At 38.1% G+C, this 20,006-nt stretch overlaps 2 protein-coding genes across 2 annotated transcripts; one reads left to right on the forward strand and one right to left on the reverse strand.

Moving 5' to 3' along the window:
- Positions 1-301: 301 nt before the first annotated feature.
- Positions 302-17,055, forward strand: LOC117392240 (liprin-beta-1-like). The gene is made up of 25 exons (XM_055231869.1): positions 302-436; positions 5,895-5,974; positions 7,678-7,886; positions 8,446-8,526; positions 9,078-9,191; positions 9,279-9,389; positions 10,427-10,519; positions 11,115-11,232; positions 13,058-13,119; positions 13,204-13,270; positions 13,352-13,458; positions 13,628-13,701; positions 13,830-13,878; positions 14,108-14,234; positions 14,426-14,552; positions 14,626-14,745; positions 14,841-14,991; positions 15,144-15,255; positions 15,335-15,423; positions 15,534-15,656; positions 15,725-15,850; positions 16,049-16,237; positions 16,407-16,565; positions 16,641-16,706; positions 16,793-17,055. The coding sequence occupies exons 2-25, from the start codon at positions 5,911-5,913 to the stop codon at positions 16,871-16,873; spliced, it is 2,619 nt and encodes an 872-aa protein (XP_055087844.1). The 5' UTR covers positions 302-436; positions 5,895-5,910; the 3' UTR covers positions 16,874-17,055.
- A 44-nt stretch (positions 17,056-17,099) lies between these two features.
- Positions 17,100-20,003, reverse strand: LOC117392239 (NADH-cytochrome b5 reductase 3-like). The gene is made up of 8 exons (XM_033990271.2): positions 19,905-20,003; positions 19,747-19,819; positions 19,551-19,657; positions 19,351-19,480; positions 19,186-19,269; positions 18,952-19,037; positions 18,768-18,867; positions 17,100-18,511 (listed from the first exon to the last, which is right to left on the reverse strand). The coding sequence occupies exons 1-8, from the start codon at positions 20,001-20,003 to the stop codon at positions 18,339-18,341; spliced, it is 852 nt and encodes a 283-aa protein (XP_033846162.1). The 3' UTR covers positions 17,100-18,338.
- Between the last annotated feature and the right edge of the window lie 3 nt (positions 20,004-20,006).

Raw genomic sequence — 20,006 nt, forward strand, 5'->3', positions numbered from 1 at the left:
CTGGCTGCCCTGCAACAGCAAACGTAAGACTCAGCACGTCTTGCTTGTTTGTATCTAATGTCAAAGCTATTAAAGATGGCACAGTCTGTGTTTTTGTTTTTTGTTATTGTTTTTACTAAAATGCCAGTAGGCTCAGTAAAGAGAATGCTAGATTATTTTTGAGATTAATAATAAAAAAAAACACACAGTAAAAAATGAAAACGATGCTACGGACTTTTATTTTGACGTAGTGGCTTTTATTTTGAAGGAACCTCTTGTACCGGAAGCGCCGTTGTTTGCTCTTTCATCACTTTTAACTTAACGTGACTCGCTCGAGATTTGAAGTTTGGGTCAAAACTTCACTAAAGCAGAAACTGAATGAAAGCGACGCCGATAGCGATGCCCTGTTAGAAAACCCCTGGAGTCTGCAAGATCTCTTCGTTTCTCTTTTAAACGCGTAAGTTCAAAGTTGTAGGTCTAATATAAAGTGTTTTGTTTTATTGCAGATTTTGCCTGCTGCGCGTCTATATTATCGCCGTACTTTTGAATATAAGTAAGCTACACTATAAAAGTTTAGATTACTTCCTTTTTATGCACTTAAGCTACTAATACAAATAACTAGGCTGTTTTAAGATCAGCATTTTAAATAACCTTTTAGTCACTCACTTTTTTCTACACATTTCAAAACCTTTTGCGCAAATGGGACAAAAAAGGTTTAGATTTATAGTTGATGTCTGCTTTCAGAATGATTCACTTGGGCCTAAAACTGGTCCAAAATATATGCAAAACTGCCATTCTGATCACTGTAGCTAATGAAACTAGAACCTGATTGAATCCTATTTTCATACAAATGCAAGTATAGGTACATCAGACCACTGTACTGTACCATAATTCTTATTTTCTCAAAGATTTTACCAAGTCTTGCTGAAAATAAAGTTATTATGGGTCTTTGGTCTGCAGCTGGCATCTTCCCCTCTCCACTTCTCATGATGATCTGGCTTCTGGAACCAGAGCTAAAAGCATAACAAAGGATTTGGTTCCCCCTTTAACTGTAACCATATTTGTACCTTGGCTGGCTGACTGCTTTGACTCAGACATATATAGTTTACTGTAAGAATGTAATTGACGTATAGTGGCTGTATATTTTTTACAATGTTCACTCATAGCCCCATTATGAACACATATACTGTTGTACACTCACAGCAGACCTATGCTTGTGGGAAAAAAAACAAAAAAAACATTAACCACTGGAGAGCTGTTTTCTCAATTACATTTTCTTGAACGCAAATGTGCTCAAGTTGATTTGATTGGGACCTCTATCTATGAAGTCTGCATTCCTCACATAGTTGTTTGTGTGCTCTGGAGTATCTCAAGTGTGATTTGTAAGATGTTGTGGTATATGCCATCTGATTTAAATTAAAATAATCATCATGCAACTGAAATCCTTCCAACAGAAATAACAGACTCTAAACAAATCCTACTGTATTGCATTCTGCTGGAGTTTGAATTTTAACAGTTTTTGTATTGTGATTATGAGGAAGCCATTTTCCAGAAGGTAGCAGGAAACGTTTCCCGACAGACCAGAGCCAAGGTTCTTCCTGGCTCAGAGGATGCATCTTGAATTGCTTTTTCTTTGTTCTACTCATCATTTTACTGCATGTAATCCACATTTTGACTTCAAGAGGCTTTGAGGTTTGAGAGCTTGCATCCCGTCACTTTATATCAAAAGCTATATTATCTTGGCTTACAGGGCTTCTTATTCAGTTCCTTCCTTTTTGTCATGATCTTTTTCCTTTCTACTTTCTATTGCTTTGGATGTTGCTGGCCCTAGTGGAAAATCTGATGCAGTGTAGTTTGGAGTAGGGTCTGGGTCTTGCTGCTGCCATGTGAGTGTCTGGATGACAAAGAGGCATTTGTGCACATGCTCAGAGTAGCAACCCCGAGAAATATAATTCTAGTTTAAGTGTGCACTGTCTGACTGCAGTCGTGTGTTAGTAAAACTGTTTGAAAGTTAGTGCAAACAATGACACCAGGACTGGAATGAAGTTTGAGCACTGAAATAGAGTTTGGCTGTCATATGACCCCCAAAAAATCATTGTCAACATCACAGTGAAGCAAGTGTATAATCATTCACCAGTAGTAGAAGCTATTTTAGTCCATATAATGGTAGAGGGGAGCAATATTGTTTAAAAAATCATATCTTTATAGTGATATTCAAACATTATTTTGTCAGACCGTCTGAAATATGTTAAAATGCCTGTAAATGTCTTTGAAAGGACCAAAGATTTACCACAAAAATGCAGAAAGATTACCGTATAGTAACCTTGTAATGTAAGCTTGTCCTTTTTAGTTGTTAACTCTTTAAGTTTGTGTTATAGATAATATACTCACTATTCTCTGAAACAATACTTGCAATATCTTTTAAAAAAATTTTTTTATCTGCCACCTATAATGTTAAGTTACTTCTGTAGCCATAGCTGCCCTGAGACCGACTGTTCCAATCTGTGCCTACGACCCCTCTGAGTTTTCAACCACCGCCCTGAACACTTTACTGCCTACATTTTTATTATTATTTTTTAATGTTTTTAATGGTACTGTATTGCTGATTATTTTATGCAACCACAACTTTGCTTTTGTGGATTTACAAACTCCTTTGGCAAACAAAAGAGTTCAATAGTAGCCAAAGTCTGACTGTTAAGTGCACATCTGTAGCACAGCTGGAAGAGTAGAGTAGTATAGAGGCCCTGCTGGAGGCGTGTGTATGTTACAAACTGTCCACTCTTTGCAGGTCACTTAATCCCTCACTTCCTGTTTCAATGCATTGTCCCTCCCCCTTTCATATCGTTTCCCCTCATCTAGTAACAGTACTGCAGTACAGTTGCATGGCTTTTGAAGTTTTACTAGCACCTACACATATTTACATCTTTAAAATTACGTATTAGTCATAGACCGTATAGTACTGGTCAAAGTGTATTGATTAAACAATTGCATTAGTAGGGCTGTAGTCAACTAAATAAATTGTTGGTTGACTAAAGACACGCCCTGTGCATCAATGGAATGAATAAAGGCGGGTGTGGTGTAGCAATGGCAAAAACTAGGTTTTAATGAGAAGTACCAACAGTGAACCATCTTTATAAGTGAATTTAAATTAGTCACTTCTAAAACGCTGTTGACTCACTAAATGCTTTCCAATTCCTTCTCTGATACATACATCCATTCAATTATTTGTTGACTAGAATTGGTAATTTAAGATGTCTTCTGCTGATTAATTGACTTAACAACTAAGCAACTACAGCCCTAAATTGTGTTGTAAGATTTGTAAAATTTTGTATTTATCAAAGATTTGACAACATCATTTTGACATCAGGATGAGTTTTAAAACGTAAATGTTTGTTGATGTTTGGCACACTGAATAAGTAGACAAATATTATATGTAGTAAACAAGTGTAAATGTTATGCGGTTTGGTCTGTTTAAAAGTGTGGGGTCAAAGGTCGTGGGGATGTCAGTACCAGTGTTTTAGAGGAAGCCAGCCTACTCAGGAATGCACATGGTGTTCACTCCCACAGAGGTCTTATCAACGCTCACAGCAGCACATTTTCCATTGTCAGAAAAACCCATCATCCATCAGTTTTAAGTTTTTTTGTAATGTTAAAATGAATTTAAAAGGCACATAGCACAGACAAAAACAAAGAGCAAAGTAGTCAGCATTGCTTCAATCACCCATAATAACCACAAAGTAAAAATGTTAATATGGAGAGTTTCTGTAATATTCTTCTAATTTAATGGAATTATACTGTAATAATTGTACTTTTAAATTAAATTATCATTTTAAAAGATGCTTTGTCCCCTCACTGACTTCTTGTGAAACGTATTAAGTAGATAGAATGTAGTCACAGGACTTGCAGCGTCTCTTAGAACTAAAGAGTTGATCATTTGAAATTTTTTAGTGAACAACAGACAAAATAACCATGTGTGTAGGAAAATATTTAGAATCACAACATAAGTCACATTCTTGGAGGGAGGACATGTTCCCGGTCTGTCTTCCTTTAGAGAACATGCAGCTGGCAAAATATACTTGGCATTTTAATGGTAATGAGTGATGGCTCTCTGTCCTATCCCACACCTAAACACCTAAAGAAAATATGTTCATTATAAGACCTAGACTTGTATAGGACTGTTCAAAAGGATGAGGAAGAATATCCAAGAATCTAAATTGTACTTTTTCCTATAGTGGTTAGTATTTTTGTTTAATGTCTCAAAATGATGATGGTCAGATTAAAGATGGGGATATTAATAATACTGTATGGGGGGTATTATGCAAAATATATATTTTTGTGAGCTTTTTATCATGTTTTAAACTTGGTCCCTCATCAAAACATGTCTGAAGAGGTTTTAGATGTCATCCATGCAAGTTTCAGTAAATTAGCTTTCTCCTCCAGGCCCTATTCTGTCCAATGCTCATCCCACAAGCCTGCGTCACTCATGCACCCACAAGATAATTCACCATAAATATACAAATGTGTTATACAAAACTGTACACAGCAACTTGACAAACCTGATGCCATTTGCAGTAGTTTCATTAGTGAGATGCACGCTGATTGTGTTAGCGCTCTGAAGGGGAAGTGACTTAGGGCAGAGAGCTAAGTCACTCAGCTAAGTCACTCAGAGTGTCAAAAATTAAAGTGAAACTCTACAACAATAATTTCACAAGAATAAAGGTAACATGGTGATCTAAATATGTCATGTGTTAGCAGTTAATACCTCAAAGAGGTAAAATTCATCCTCTTTAATTAAAAATGCTGAATATGATTTAAAAAAAAATTGGTTTGACATAATCTCATCAGAATAATATTATTGTGATCCTCTTAAAAATTATCAAGATACACTGACAGATTGCATCTGAAAGAAGGCATTAGTTATACCTATACTGTAACCAAGTATTGTAAGACTTAAATACCTCGCTGTATACTGCCATTGTAGTTTACACTCTGTGCCTTTTAAAAAAATAATACAATTGTTCTTGGATTTTTTCAGTGCCGAATGTGAGCTCCCTTACACTGGAGGGAGCCATGAAAGAACATATTGTTGAGATGATTTTTCACTTAATCACATCTCTAATGCCTATATTTTACCATGCAGGGTGTGACACATTGACCCCAGGGAGGCAGGAAATGAATTAAAGTGGGCTAACATGCCCCCCTCACTCAGAAGTGTGTGGACAAACAGTGCCCTTGTTTTCCATAGACTTTTCTTTTATTCAAAAAGCACAGTCTCAAATCAGATTTAGCTCAAATTGATACACGATGAGTGGATGCAAAAGGAGAGACATGTGATGCATGTTGTCATGGGGGCTTGTGTCCAGTTAGTTCTGGAAGTTTAAGATGCCACACATGCCAGCTCTGCTACAGCTCTGAGACCCGAGGAGAATACTTTCATTATTGCACATCAGAGACGGCTTGTGAACACCCATGACTACCCAGTGGCCAGACACAAGGCATACTGGGTAAGAACTTCAGGCAGTGATGTCATAAAAGAGCTTTCTACTGTTCCAGACTGCTGGGTTAATTTGATGTAAAATATATTCAATAAGAGAATGAGCACTTGTATTATAACAAGAAATTATTGTTGGTATGTAAATGTCTTGCCATTAATCTGGTAATCTTGTTTGGTTCAAACACATTTCAAAAGATAATTGAAAGGCCAAAATTCTAGCAAATAATTTTAAATTTCTGATTCCAATTTGTTTGTAATTGAAAAATTGTTAAATTATGTCAGAACTTCTGAGCGCCTCTTTTATTATCTCTGACTGAATAGTTTGAAAATGATACGATATATTAGATTATGAGGTTTGATATGTTTCTTTCTTTGTATTTTTCTTGATTTTCAATGCCCCTTTATATCTTGTGTTTTTCAGATTCATAGAGCAGATCATGATGTCCGATGCCAGTGAGATGTTGGCTGCTGCCTTGGAGCAAATGGACGGGATCATAGCAGGTAACCACAGTTGGACGTTCATGCCTGACTGTAGCACGTCTTTAAGTGGGCATGCCATAATATGGGGTCAGACCACATCTGGAAGCCATTAGGAGCAAGCTGGGAATAAAAAGTCCAGCACAATGTGGTCGGTGTGAATGGATTTAGAGTAGTGCTCCAGTAGTGCCACCAGATCATGGAATGCACATATTCTCACCATGAGACATTTTCTTTTTGTATGTGCTCTGGATTCCTAAACTTTTTGTTCCCTGAATGCAATAAAAACTTACAAACCATCCAATCTTAAATCAGTGATGGCAAGCATTATTAGACAACAGATGGACTAAAAATGACCCTATACCAGGACCAAACCAGAGCAAAAGAAGAACTACGCCATGAAGGAACAAGTGGCATAGCAGTTAGCTCTTCAGCCACACAGCAAGAAGGTTCTGGGTTTGCCTCCCATGCAGCATGGGGCCTTTCTGTGTAGCGTTTGCATGTTCTCCCCGTTTCCTCCAGGTGCTTCGATTTCCCCTAACACTAAAAACATGTAAAATAGGCTTCCATAAAATTAGATTACAGGTCTCTTTCCTGGTTAAATAAAATATTAATAAATAAAACAAGACTACCCATACAATTCTGTAAATATAATCGCTGTTCTGTGTTTTGCGCAGTTCATTTGACTTATATTTTTACTTAATGTACTTATTCAACTCATTAAATCTTTGCTCTCTGCACATTAAAGATATTTATTCGACTGTATAGTAAAATGGTCAGCAGAAAGGCCTGAATAATGTATTAAGTAAATTTCTCCTGTGAGATTAATAAAGCTCTATGTTATCTTAATCACCAACTAATGTGACTTAATTAGGACGGCTTTGAAATTAAGCCATATCAAATCAAGTCTGTGAACCACTGCTCTGTGCATTAATAAAAAGTAATGATTTTTCAGGGTTAGCTGTATAAACGTCTGCTTGAGAACTTTTGGACTTGGCAAACTTTGCAGATGAGCAAAGCAGACATGAGCTCAAGAGTCCTTTTTTCCACTGATTTGTGTAATTATAGCACTGACCTTTCCAGTAGGATTGAGTGAGCCGATTGTCATGTGACCGAGTCCCCCCTGTTTCCCCAGAAACCACAGCCATCATCAGGATCTCTCCTCTTATACTGCGAGGAGAGCGCATATATGGTCATATAGAATAAATAGTATATAGAATATGCCATTTGCGCCCAGTCACTTCTGTGACTACCAGACTGTAATTATGGTTGATTTATAAAGTGGGAACATTGGGTGTTGAGGCTCTTAACAGCTTCAGCTACCAGAGAATCCCATTCCAATGCAATTCCCTTCGTGCTAACTGAGATTTCAGTCAATGACATTATATTGTACAAAGTGTCACAAATTACCACAGCCAAGTACCAATTATGTGCATTTCCATGATTTATGGGAATTTCAGTTTTAAGTATTTGAAATTAATCTGACAGAGGTCAGCACAAGATGGATAGATAAAAGAATGCATTTGTACCCGTTGGGAAATCACTATAAACATACGCTTGGGAGGCACCAAAATTTATAGCTTTGTTATTTGACACACCCCAATTCAAATCATCACTCCCAAAGTGCATTTTGATGCTTGCTTTTGTTAGTGTTAAATTAAAGGTTATGTCTGGGCACACTTCAGCTTTTCAATTGATATATCATGTTATGGTGTCTAAACCTCTAGGCTCCAAGGCCATGGATTACTCCAACGGCCTGTTTGATTGCCAGTCCCCTACATCTCCTGGGTTTCTGGGTGGTCTTCGGGTGCTGCACCTCCTGGAGGATCTGCGGGCAGCACTGGAGCTCATGGACAACGAGGAGCGGAACAACCTGCGCTGTCAGATCCCAGACTCCACCGCTGAGGGGCTGGCTGAGTGGCTACATGGGCGAATGGTGAAGTCCTACATTCTGTTTAATTAAAGCTGGTGTTACATATTTTGTATACTTGAGTTTGCTACTTTTCTGCTTCATTTCTGTTTGTGTTAATGATGATGATTATTTTTCTGTAATCCAATATTTGACTGGTTCTGTCATAACTTTCAGCACTGTACATATGGTCCAGTTTTGATGTATACACTGTGATCCATTGTCTACACACTGACATATTTTTTATGTATTCTCAATGTATGCACCCAAAAGAATAGCGTGCTTTTGCTGAAAATAGTTTCCATCTTAAGCTTGACTTAAGTTTGGTCTTATGTTTTTCTTTCCTTTTCCTTTTTCATGATATTGGGGGGAAAGTTTTTTTTTTGTTTTTTTTTTTAAAATCACTTGCACATGACAGGAGGACTGGCTTCTCACATTTGTATTTATCTACAAGAGAAAGTTTTGAAGCTCTTTCTGTCCAGACTTCTTTTCTAACATGCTTTTACCTTGAATAACTGTTGTGTCACTGGTGCTTTGAGAATTAACCACATGCTATGAACATGGATCAATGGTTTGTCCATTTCAGACCAATGGACACAGCTCTGAGGCAGTCTACCAAGAGCGCCTGTCACGCCTGGAGAGTGACAAAGAATGTCTCATACTGCAGGTGGGCGCTGACTACTGAATTGAATTGCCTTTTATTGATTTCAGTTTACAAAGCATTATCCAGTACTGATTAACTGCTGTGAAAAAAATCTCCAAAGAATCAAAAGCCTTTCTTACAACTTTTGCACTTATAAAACACTGCTGTATTTTAGCAGTTTGGATGTTTAAAGGTGCACCATCAAACTTTTCTACTAGAGTGTCTGCTACCTGCTTGTCTCAGTTGAATTATTATAGGTTTGCCTGGAAGGTTCCACAGTATAATATTAAACTTGTCAATCTCAAAAGAGATAAGCAGGTGACTCAAAAATTGCAAATCAATAACATCCCATTGAACCTCCACCAAAAACGTTACAAAGGGCACTTTAAATTTTTATTATACCAGCCACCATTGGTTACAAGCCATCGTGGTTTCTATGCCAGTTCTCTCTACAGTAGACTACTAGATCATAAGGCTCCTTCAAATAAAATACTTATCAAATCAACACCCAAATACCACTCTTCTTATTTTGATGCCTGAATAAATGTTTTAATTTGTACTGTTGCTGTTTTCAGGTTAGTGTTTTAACAGACCAAGTAGAAGTTCAAGGTGAAAAGATTCGAGATCTGGACTCTTGCCTTGAACAACACCGTGAGAAGTTAAATGCTACCGAGGAACTGCTGCAGCAGGTGTGCTATCTGTGCAAAGAAATTCAATAATCCAGAATAATAATGTAATTTATTTTGCATTTGTTCATTATATGCTTTTTCTTACAGGAGCTTTTAAACAGGTCAGCGCTGGAAACTCAGAAGCTGGAGCTGATGACAGAAGTGTCCAGTCTGAAGCTGAAACTTTCTGCAGTAGAGCGGGACCACAGAGACAGTGAGGTAAAGTGAACTATCAGATCCACCCTAATGTGCCACTATTAAATGGAAGGTTTAAACTGTGACTCCAGACTTTGGCGGCCTTCCAATCATTGTTTTGCCCGATGGTCCCAGTCAGTCATGTGGTCTGGGCTGAACTTCATTAGAGGTTACAGGACACTCAGAACTCACTGTACTCAGCAGCTGTTTCCTGCCAAAGCTCTCCCAACTCCCAGTCACCTCTCACATACCCCCCCTGCATCTGAGCCTGCAAGACTTATAGTTTCCATACTCCTTTCCACAGGCAGGAAAATTTGGGGAATATTTTTCCTTAAGTTCACAGTTTGACATATGTGGGTAATTTTTGTGTAACGTATATTAGTTTTGAAATGGAACCGTTACAGATCATTTTACTATAATACTAATGTAATAAAAAAAATACAATAATCAAAGTTGGTGGGGAATCACAATCTAATTGTGATTGCCTTTAGGTATGAGACTTACTACTGTTCCCAGTGCACACTGTAAACAAGTCCAGGGTCTTAACTACAGGTACACAATTTTCCTTTGAAAAGACATTTTCTTCTTTGCAGAGGACATTATATTAAATAAATAATTGCAGCATTTGCAATTCTGTTGCCATATAATTTGCTGTCCTACTGGGAAGCCCAGTAGATGCCGTGGCCAACTGCAGTGCTGTGCTAATTGACCTTTCTACAAGGTGTCTTAAGAATGTGTTAACAAAATTGGAGGAAGTAAAATAAATAGAAGATAGTACAAAGAAAATCCCCTAAGTCACCTAGAATAAACGCACCAGCATCTCTCATCTTTTCTGTAGGTGTAAACATCCAGTTGATTTGTTAAAAGTAGCAGGTTGTGGCATTTCACTTTTTGACAGATTTCTGAAAACTCAACTTTCTGAGGGGATTGAGAGAGCTTTGAACACAATTTCTGGTGCATTTGGCAGATTTTCCAAAAATTGAGAATCAAATGTCATGTCTCCCACAGGTTTCTGCTAGTCTTTGTGATTCTTAAAATAATCCAAATGGTCTTTACCTCAGGGCTTGTACCAGGAAGTAACTGACCTACGATTCAGGGTGACGGATACAGAGAACGAAAGACTTCTGTGTGAGAAGAAACTCAGAGCTACTAAAGTGAGTTTCAGTTCTTTGCAGAGGTCAAAGAACTACTAGGCTTTGTAATCCATGACTGTATGCAGCACTTAACTGTCTTTTCTCAGTGACCCCTCTATCCCTCCTGCTTTCCTGCTTATTTGAACAATTCTTTGGTACTCTTAACCCTAAAGTGGGACTTGGAGAGGTTCACTGAACCCAAGGTGAACAAAGTTGCTTCTCTAACTTGTATTCCTCTGCATCGCTGGACACTGCTTTTATAATTTTCAGTATAATTACTTAATTTTATTTACTTTTAATCAGACATACCATCATTTTTAACCATCATTTATTGGTGATCTTAATGTTATAAACTTATATACTTCCGATTGGGACTCATTCTCATGTTATAATTAATGAACTTGAGTCCTTATTACTCTTGTCTTGAATTTCTTGACACATGATGTTCACATATTCTCTAAAATTCACTTGTTGGCCATTTTAATACTATTCTTTATTCTCATTTGAACAACTTGTGGCATAGTGTTTGATAATGTTACATAACTGCTCCTTATGTAATCACTGAATATATATTCAAGCATTGTTGGTTAAATAGATACTTTCTCTTGCACTATAGGATGAAATGCTGCTCCTACAGACGCAGTTGGATGAACAAGAGTTGGAGCTTACGAGACTGAAGGATGAGGGCAGACTGAGAGCAGACAGCTGCAGCAGAGCAGAGGGAGGAGAGAGAGGTCAGGAAACCACTTTTTACATTTTCATTGCAGCAATATACAAAAGTCTTCATGGGGATTAGACACAAGGCATTTCAGACTCTAATAACAGCAAATTCCCAGAAGCATATTTAGGTAGAATCATTCATTTATTGTTTTACTCTCCGTCTCATGTCTCAGGCAACATAAACTCTGGCTTCTTATCTGAGATATTCATACCAAACATAGTGTCTGTTTTACACCTCCTACCTCTGCAGACATGATCCAGATGAGTGCAGTGGAATGCTCTTGTGTGTTGAGAAAGGGCATTGATTTTACTGTGCTTGTTCACAACATACAGTGGAGCAAAAAAGTATTTAGTCAGCCACTTAAAAAGAGGCGTGTAATTTTCATCATAGGTACACTTCAACCATGAGAGTCAGAATGGGGGGAAAGAATCTAGGAAATCACATTGTAGGATTTTTAATGCATTAATTGGTAAATTCCTTGGTAAAATAAGCATTTGGTCACCTACAAACAAGCAAGATTTCTGGCTCTCACAGACCTGTAACTTCTTCTTTAAGAGGCTCCTCTGTCCTCCCCTCCTTGCCTGTTTTAATGGCACCTGTTTGAACTTGTTATCAGTATAAAAGACACCTGTCCACAACCTCAAACAATCAGCCTCCAAACTCCACTATGGCCAAGACCAAAGAGCTGTCAAAGGACACAAGAGACAAAATTGTAGACCTGCACCAGGCTGGGAAGACTAAATCTGCAATAGATAAGCAGCTTGGTGTGAAGAAATCAACTATGGGAGCAATTATTAGAAAATGGAAGACATACAAGACCACTGATAATCTCCCTCGATCTGGAGCTCCAAGCAAGGTCTCACCCATTGGGGTCAAAATGATTACTAGAACGGTGAGCAAAACTCCTAGAACCATATGGGGGGACCTAGTGAATGACCTGCAGAGAGCTGGGACCAAAGTAACAAAGCCTATCATCAGTAACACACTACGTCGTCTGGAGCTCAAATCCCGCTTAAGTCAGTACACGTCCAGGCCCATCTGAAGTTTGCTAGAGAACATTTGGATGATCCAGAAGAGGATTGGGAGAATGTCATATGGTCAGATAAAAGGGTCTTGTCGTGTTTGGAGGAGAAAGAATACTGAGTTGCATCCAAGACCACCATACCTACTGTGAAGCATGGGGTGGAAATATCATGCTTTGGGGCTGTTTTTCTGCAAAGGGACCAGGACGACTGATCTGTGTAGAGGAAAGAATGAATGGGGCCATGTATTTTGAGATTTTGAGTGAAAATCCCCGTCCATCAGCAAGGGCATTGAAGATGAAACATGGTTGGTTCTTTCAGCATGACAATGATACCAAACACACCGCCCGGGCAACAAAGCAACAGTCCAAAACATCACTGCTCTAGAGATCTGCATAGAGGAATGGGCCAAACTATCAGCAACAGTGTCTGAAAACCTTGTGAAGGCTTACAGAAAACGTTTGACCTCTGTCATGGCCAACAAAGGGTATATAACAAAGTATTGAGATTTTGTTATTGACAAAATACTTATTTTCCACCATAATTTGCAAATAAATTATTTAAAAATCAGACAATGTGATTTTCTGGATTTTTTTTTTTTTCATTTTGTCTCTCATAGTTGAAGTGAACCTATGATGAAAATCACAGGCCTCTCTCATCTTTTTAAGTGGGAGAACTTGCACAATTGGTGGCTGACTAAATCTTTTTCCCCCACTGTACACTCCTCATGTAGATTTTGAATGTATGAGAATATTTTTTTTCAGGGGAATGTTTATGTTCTCAGATCAATATAATCTTTTTGTATAACAATTTTAGATACAGAAATGTTGAAGATGAGGAGGATTTTGGAGTCATTGACATCTGCCAATGATGAGAAGGTATTTTAAAACAAATTACACAATTATGATGAATACATACTATTGTATTGTATTGGTTTATTTAGCAATTTTCTTTTAATACAGGAACAAAGAATAAAACAACTTGAGGAGTCCCTTACAAAGTGCAAGAAAGTTCAAGAGATAGACAAAGGTCAGTACAGGGCCCTTCAGTAATTACTACTACTAACCTAATTGAATGTGAGCCCATATAGCAGAGTTTTGTGTTTCTCAGAGCGATTTAGGGAAGATGACTATGCTGATATCCAAGAGGATTCGTCATATCCAGTGTCCATGGAGGTGGATCAGGTCATGGTGGAGACAGGAAGGAGCTCTGGAGAGGTAAACACATCGCCTCTGTCAAAACTATTTGCTCACAGGATAAAGCCCAGACTCATGATTTCCTCTGAGAAGCCTCCCACTACACTTGAAATCCACAGCTTCAGATTTCATTTGGGCAGGGTTTATACAAGGAAAATGGCCTGATATTACAATTGTGTATGTATTTCAGTCTATTCCATGTATAGCAGTTCTTTCTGAAATGAATGAAATGGACAGGGAGCTACAATTAAAGGCAACACAAAGGTAAACTACAAACAATATACAATGCACCTTACTAATGTCTCCTCACACAACACAACCCACAAAGCAAAAATAATAGTAAAAGTCATCTAGGATAGGCCTACTAATCATTTCAGTTCTTCTCTTCATAGTCTCGCTGAAGGCCCAGGGATCTCACAAGAGGAAAGCAAAAATATACAGGTGGGACATTAACACATTTTTCATTATAATATTATTTATTATAATATAATTTTGTATTTCTTTATTATGTATTTATTGCGTTTGCTTTTTCCACATGAAATGTGTTTTATACATTTGTGGTCTGTGGTCACTGTCACAAGTAGTCACAAGACAGTTAACACTTATAATGTTTGTGTGACACCTGGTGGCCAGTCATAACATTACATCATATTCTTTTTTTGTTTTCCAGATAAAAAATAATGAACGTACTAAATCAAGTTCTGAAAGCTTTGGTAATAAGAGGGTTCGTGCATCTTTTGGTCGAGGATTTTTCAAGCTGCGTGGGGGAAAACATGGTGGTAGCACCTCAACTCTGGGTGAGTCTGTCAGTGGTCACAGAGAGAATGGGTCACATTTACATGTTGTAACCTCATGTTGTAACATGCATGTTATAACCTCCTATAACCTCATATATATATATATATATATATATATATATATATATATATATATATATATATATATATATATATATATATAAATTGTTTTATATTATATTTTGCAACAGAAGTCGAACATAAAGGCACAGATCATCTAGACTTGGCAGGGGTCAGCCCACAAAAATCTGAAAAACCTTCATCAACGTCATCAGAAATGAAAAAAAAGCCAAAGGGTTTAATGAAACTTTTTGGCAGGTCAGTATTTTGTGATGTTTGTGTTTTGGTTGTAAGATTTATCCTTGTCTAAAGTGTGACATAATTCCTGTAGACTAAAGAGAAGTCACTCCACATCTTTTAACCTTGATGAAGCCGAGATGGAATTCCAGAGAGGAGGAGTCAGAGCAACAGCTGGCCCTCGACTCGGATGGTCACGTGAACCAAAACACCAGCAAGTGTCCCTTAAAATACACATCTGAAAGTTTCATTTTGCTCTGTAATGAAAGAATTATTCATCTGATCAGTACTGCTTCTGTGTCGTCTCAGAGCTGTAAGTGTCCCTTTCTCACAGTGGAGTAAGGAGGAGGTCTGTGCATGGTTGCATGAACAGGGCCTGGGACTGTATGCTGCTCAAGGCCAGACCTGGATAAAGTCTGGACAAACTCTTTTGCATGCTTCACAACATGATCTGGAAAAGGTAGTTACCGGTTTCTAACTGATGTTATCTTTTACATCCAAGACATTATTCATTAAAAGTCTTCAATGACCTTGATTCAGTTGTTTAAAATTTTTTTTCAAATGTTTGATCACCTGCTCTGAAAATGATGTTGCCTCACCTCTGCTCTCCAGGAGCTGGGCCTTAGACAGCCTCTCCACAGGAAGAAGCTGCAGTTGGCCCTGCAGGCTCTGGGATTAGAGGAGGACGACCTTCAGGGCAGACTGGACCACCACTGGGTGACCAGTGCGTTACACATTTTTGTCATCTTGGCGCACATTTTAAAAATCACCTTATCGCTAAATAAAGGTCGCTGTTTTGTTAGGATGGCTGGATGACATCGGCCTCCCACAGTACAAGAGTAACTTTGATGAGGCCCGTGTTGATGGACGTATGCTGCACTACATGACTGTGGTGAGCTAATATAATAATACTCCTTCAAAAGGTTTCTGATAGTTATTGAACATACAGTTAACCCTTAGTTTGCATATAGTTATTGTTGTATCTTACATTGTGTGTCCTAGGAAGACCTCCTGTCTCTGAAAGTGGGCAGTGTTCTTCATCACCTGAGCATTAAAAGAGCCATTCAAGTCCTTCGACTCAACTCGTTTGAACCCAGCTGCCTCAGACGCAGGCCCTCTGATGAGGTAACCCACACATGCATTCGGGATGTTTCCTATTTAGACTGTGGAGTAAAGTCTTCATGTTTGTGCAGAATAATATCACACCAGCTGAAATCTCTCAGTGGACAAATCACAGAGTGATGGAGTGGCTCAGATCTGTGGATCTGGCAGAGTATGCTCCAAACCTCAGGGGGAGTGGGGTTCATGGTGGTCTCATGGTAAGAATCCACTCTTTCATAATTTGGACTATATCGGATGTCAAAATGATGTGTGGTGAAAACAAAACTTACAGATTGTTGTGCTTTACTTAATAAAGTAATATTTTAGTTTTGTGGTTTAAACATATGGCAAGATTAAAAACTGTTGTGTCAACACATTTGAAAAAGATCCTCTTCAAGTCTTTTGTTTGTCTGCAGGTGTTGGAGCCTCGCTTTAACGTAGAATCTCTAGCTCTTCTGCTTAATATTCCTCCAAATAAGACCCTGCTGAGGCGCCACCTGGCAACACATTTCCACCTGCTCATCGGCTCTGAGGCACAGCGGCTCAAACAGGACTGTCTGGAAAACCCAGACTACACTGTCCTGACGGCCACTGCCAAGGTTAAGGTACTGCTTACCATTTAATTGTTTTTTGTTTTACCAGGCATAATACTAACATCACAGTATTATTATTTACAATGTTGACCAAAATGTTAAAGTTATTGGTTTCAATAAGGTATTATGAAGTGTATTGTATTTAGTCATGACCCATAAATTCGACTTTCTTGTCCATTAGCCGAGGCGTTTGTCATTCGGTACCTTTGGCTCTTTGAGAAGGAAACGCCCGGATGATGCTGATGAATTTGTCTGCCCTATGAATGTGGAAATGCCCAAGAACAGCAGCTTCCAGAGGGGGGCCCGGGTGTACAAGGACCACCTGGACCACCTAGAACAGGTTCAAAGGCTTCTCCTCTGCTAACAAAATTGATGTTTTAAGCTTGTCACTGAGTTGTTTTTGTTGCATTGGCAGATGGAGGACTCTGAGGGGACTGTAAGACAGATTGAAGTATTTTCAGAAGGAATAAACAATTTGACAGTGAGTTACTTGCTTAATTCTAAGATAAACAATTCATTCCAAATGAAGGATAGCAATATAAATTAAGACTAATTTTCACTTTTCAGAGCATGTTGAAGGAGGACGAGTTTTTCCGGGAGGTGACTGTGTGTCCTGAAGATACAACACCAGAGACAGAAAACTCTTAATGTGCAATGTGGTGAATTATAAACTTGAGAGGAGAGGTAATTGTGCCAACACCAACTGTGAGCTGATCCTGTCCAAACATTTGTACACACTTTTACTCTGATCATTCTGGTTTGTCTCATTTTAGGAGTTGTATAGCAGTTATTATCTATATTTAAATTCGCGTTTCATTTGTGGTACTAAGGGGGATGCTACAACTACAATGTTACAACTGTGGGATGTTCGTTCAGTAGATTTTGGTTTATTCACAAATTTGGAGTGAAGCAGAAAAGAGGCATCACAAAGTATTATCATGTATTAAGCACATAAAAGCATTCTGTGATAAGTCAAAAGTGGGTCATCACTACCTCATATTAGAAAAAAAAATAAAAAATTAATATTATATAAAATATCATGTTCAGTTTTACAGCAAATATCAAGTTCTGTTATTTTATTGCAGCAACAACTTTCAACATTTAAGTGGTTGCTCTAGTTTTCATTACTAAACTGTAATATATCTTGAACGCAATACATGTTGAAATCTCTACTAGAAAGTAGTTCTGATAATTGAACAGAAATTGGGCATTTTAGCTCATGTATTTTACACCTAGGCTTTTACTAAAAAATCAGAAACTCAGACATTGGATGTAGAACTTGTTTGAATAATGTTAACCCAGAATTTTCTGACTAATCAAAAAATGCAATCATTCAACCTTCAGCAACGACACAACATATTCAATGGGTGCCCTGTTACACACTTAGTGTAATTACTTTAAACATATTAAAATTGTAGTTATGTAGCTGGGGACCTGGGATTGCACTTAACATATTATCGGTAGTTTATTTTGTCTTTAAGGCTTTTATAAGACATGTATCACGTTTACTTCTCACTATCCAGTGCATGCTTGATATATACATTTTTACAAATAAAAAATCTAATTGAAATGCTTTGTTTTAATATTAAGAGCTCATTTTAAACATAAAACAGTCTGAATTAAACTGTGCCACATCAAAATTAAAGTTTATGCATATCACAAGATGGGAACACTGCTGCGAAATGTGCCAGCATTATATACAACACAGTGAAACTTTTAAATATATACTGAGTAAATGCTACAGCAGCCATGACAGATTACAAAATGAGAAAATAAAGCAGCAAAATGTATGTCATCCATGCATAAAAAGCTCTGCAAGTGTTAAGGCACTCTATAGCTGTTCTGCTTTGTCCCAACACCACTGTGTAACAAGAAGTTGATTGAAATAAGGCTTTGGTGGGACAGATAATATCAGATTTGGCATCTTTTCCCTTGCATCCATAACCTTTCTGCATAACTGACGTCATCTACACCACAACAATTGCTAGTGAAACAAATTGGTCCACACTTTCTATTCCATTATAAACAGCGTGAATATGATATAGTGCAAACATGTTGAGTGCGATTATATTTGAAGGGCTGCATCTATAAGGGAATGCTCTCTTCCTTTTCCTCAGAAGGTGAATCTGCAGCTCTCGGAGTGTCCTACTTTGTCTAGGTTGGGATTACAGGCAAACTGGATCATAGGTGGTGGTCCACACATTAGAATGAGGGTGTCATCACTGGGGGCAGGCAGATGATCCCTCACCATCTCTTCATTAATAAAACCCTGGCTGTACTCCCAATCTGGAAAACAGAAAGATGACCGGTGAATGATAACACTACTAGAAACATGCAGTGCCTGATGTGCTGAGGTCAAAGTTTCTTTTGTAACACAGGTGAGATTACAAAAAGAACATTGGAAAAGATGAATACATAGTGTACACTAAGTTAATGCTCACCAGGAGTAAAAAGCATTTACCAAAAAACATTTAGAGTTAACCACTCCTAGAAATACAAATTTTGCATCGATTCTCACTGACGGATCAGTGGGATCGCTTACTGGCTGGTGCCCTATCCACTGTGAACCACAGCTTAAACCGGTCTGGGTTGTTTACTTGTATCTCCTCCAGCTCTGGTCGTAGAAGAATATCCTTCTCAGTCTGTTTGTGAACAGATGAAAAAAAGACATTAATACAAATTGTACATTTGTTTGATATTTAGTATTAAGTATTAAGGATACCTACTTGGTTTGCAAACAACAGATGGCATACTGTCTTATCCTTAGGGTCTTTCATCACGGCTGTGATGATCTGCAGCATAGGGGTGATTCCTGGTGAAAAATAAAAGTTTAGTTTACTTTTAAACAAGACAATGTTTCCTTTGTGGTCAATCTAACATAGGATATCACAGTCCAGAATTGCTGTAGCCAAGGCTACACTAAACATTGTTAAATATGTAAATACATATGTTTGAGGTACCTGTCCCCCCAGCTATCATGCCAAGATGTTTGGCTGTTTTTGTTTCAGCAGGAGCCTTCTTTTCTGGCTGGATAGCAAACACTCCTGTATAAAGAATATATTAAATAATTGTCTGTGGCATTGCTCATTAATGATAATGGGTGAGATTCTTTATGATTGTCTTGCCTTTTCCTTTGTACACAAGAAGACCGCTCGGCCCCCTGAAGTCAATAGTGTCATTGATTTTGAGGCTCTCCAAATACTGACTCATCTTTCCACCTTCAGGGAATTTTGGATGAACATCTTTGAAGTATATCTGTAAGAAAAACAATATTTAAATGTGATGTAAGCATATGTAATTAGCAGCAAATGATCAATACATTTACCTTTACCACTAGATCGACAAAGCCTTTGTCATCATCACTGGACACAGGCGTGTATGGACGTACAACCAATTTACCATCGATTCTGGCAGACAAGTAGATATGCTGACCTTGAGAAACACATAATCTCAGTGTTAACAATTTAATGTTGGCAACCCTCCGCTGTGTTTACATTAAGGAAATACATATCTAATGTTACCTATGGGGAGACCAAGCACATGAGCAGGTGAAGGGAGAGCAAAGCGAAACTTTCTTGTGTCATGGCTCACAATCTAAACATGGAAAAACAACATTACAATAACCGCAAGACATACAAGGTTAAACAGCCCCAGCCTTGGTGCTTTATTGGGGAGGTACCTCTTTGTCAACAAGTCTTAGAGCATATTTAATGTTGGGGTCTTGTAGGGTAATGGCAGGTCTCCGCTTTGCAAATAGAAGCCTGAAAATGAAGTTCATGAC

This window comes from Periophthalmus magnuspinnatus, chromosome 23 (assembly GCF_009829125.3).
Source record: "Periophthalmus magnuspinnatus isolate fPerMag1 chromosome 23, fPerMag1.2.pri, whole genome shotgun sequence".
NCBI classification, from domain to species: Eukaryota; Metazoa; Chordata; class Actinopteri; order Gobiiformes; family Gobiidae; genus Periophthalmus; species Periophthalmus magnuspinnatus.

Bases quoted from the DNA above. Each gene is read 5' to 3' on its own strand.
- LOC117392240 (XM_055231869.1), top strand. From the start codon at position 5,911: ATGATGTCCGATGCCAGTGAGATGTTGGCTGCTGCCTTGGAGCAAATG. The intron at 13,459-13,627 runs GTAAACACATCG...TATGTATTTCAG, and splicing joins CAGGAAGGAGCTCTGGAGAG to TCTATTCCATGTATAGCAGT. The intron at 15,424-15,533 runs GTGAGCTAATAT...TGTGTGTCCTAG, and splicing joins TGCTGCACTACATGACTGTG to GAAGACCTCCTGTCTCTGAA.
- LOC117392239 (XM_033990271.2), bottom strand. From the start codon at position 20,003: ATGAACTTCATTTTCAGGCTTCTATTTGCAAAGCGGAGACCTGCCATT. The intron at 19,820-19,904 runs GTACCTCCCCAA...TTCCATGTTTAG, and splicing joins TAAGACTTGTTGACAAAGAG to ATTGTGAGCCATGACACAAG. The intron at 18,868-18,951 runs GTAGGTATCCTT...GTTCACAAACAG, and splicing joins ATCTGTTGTTTGCAAACCAA to ACTGAGAAGGATATTCTTCT.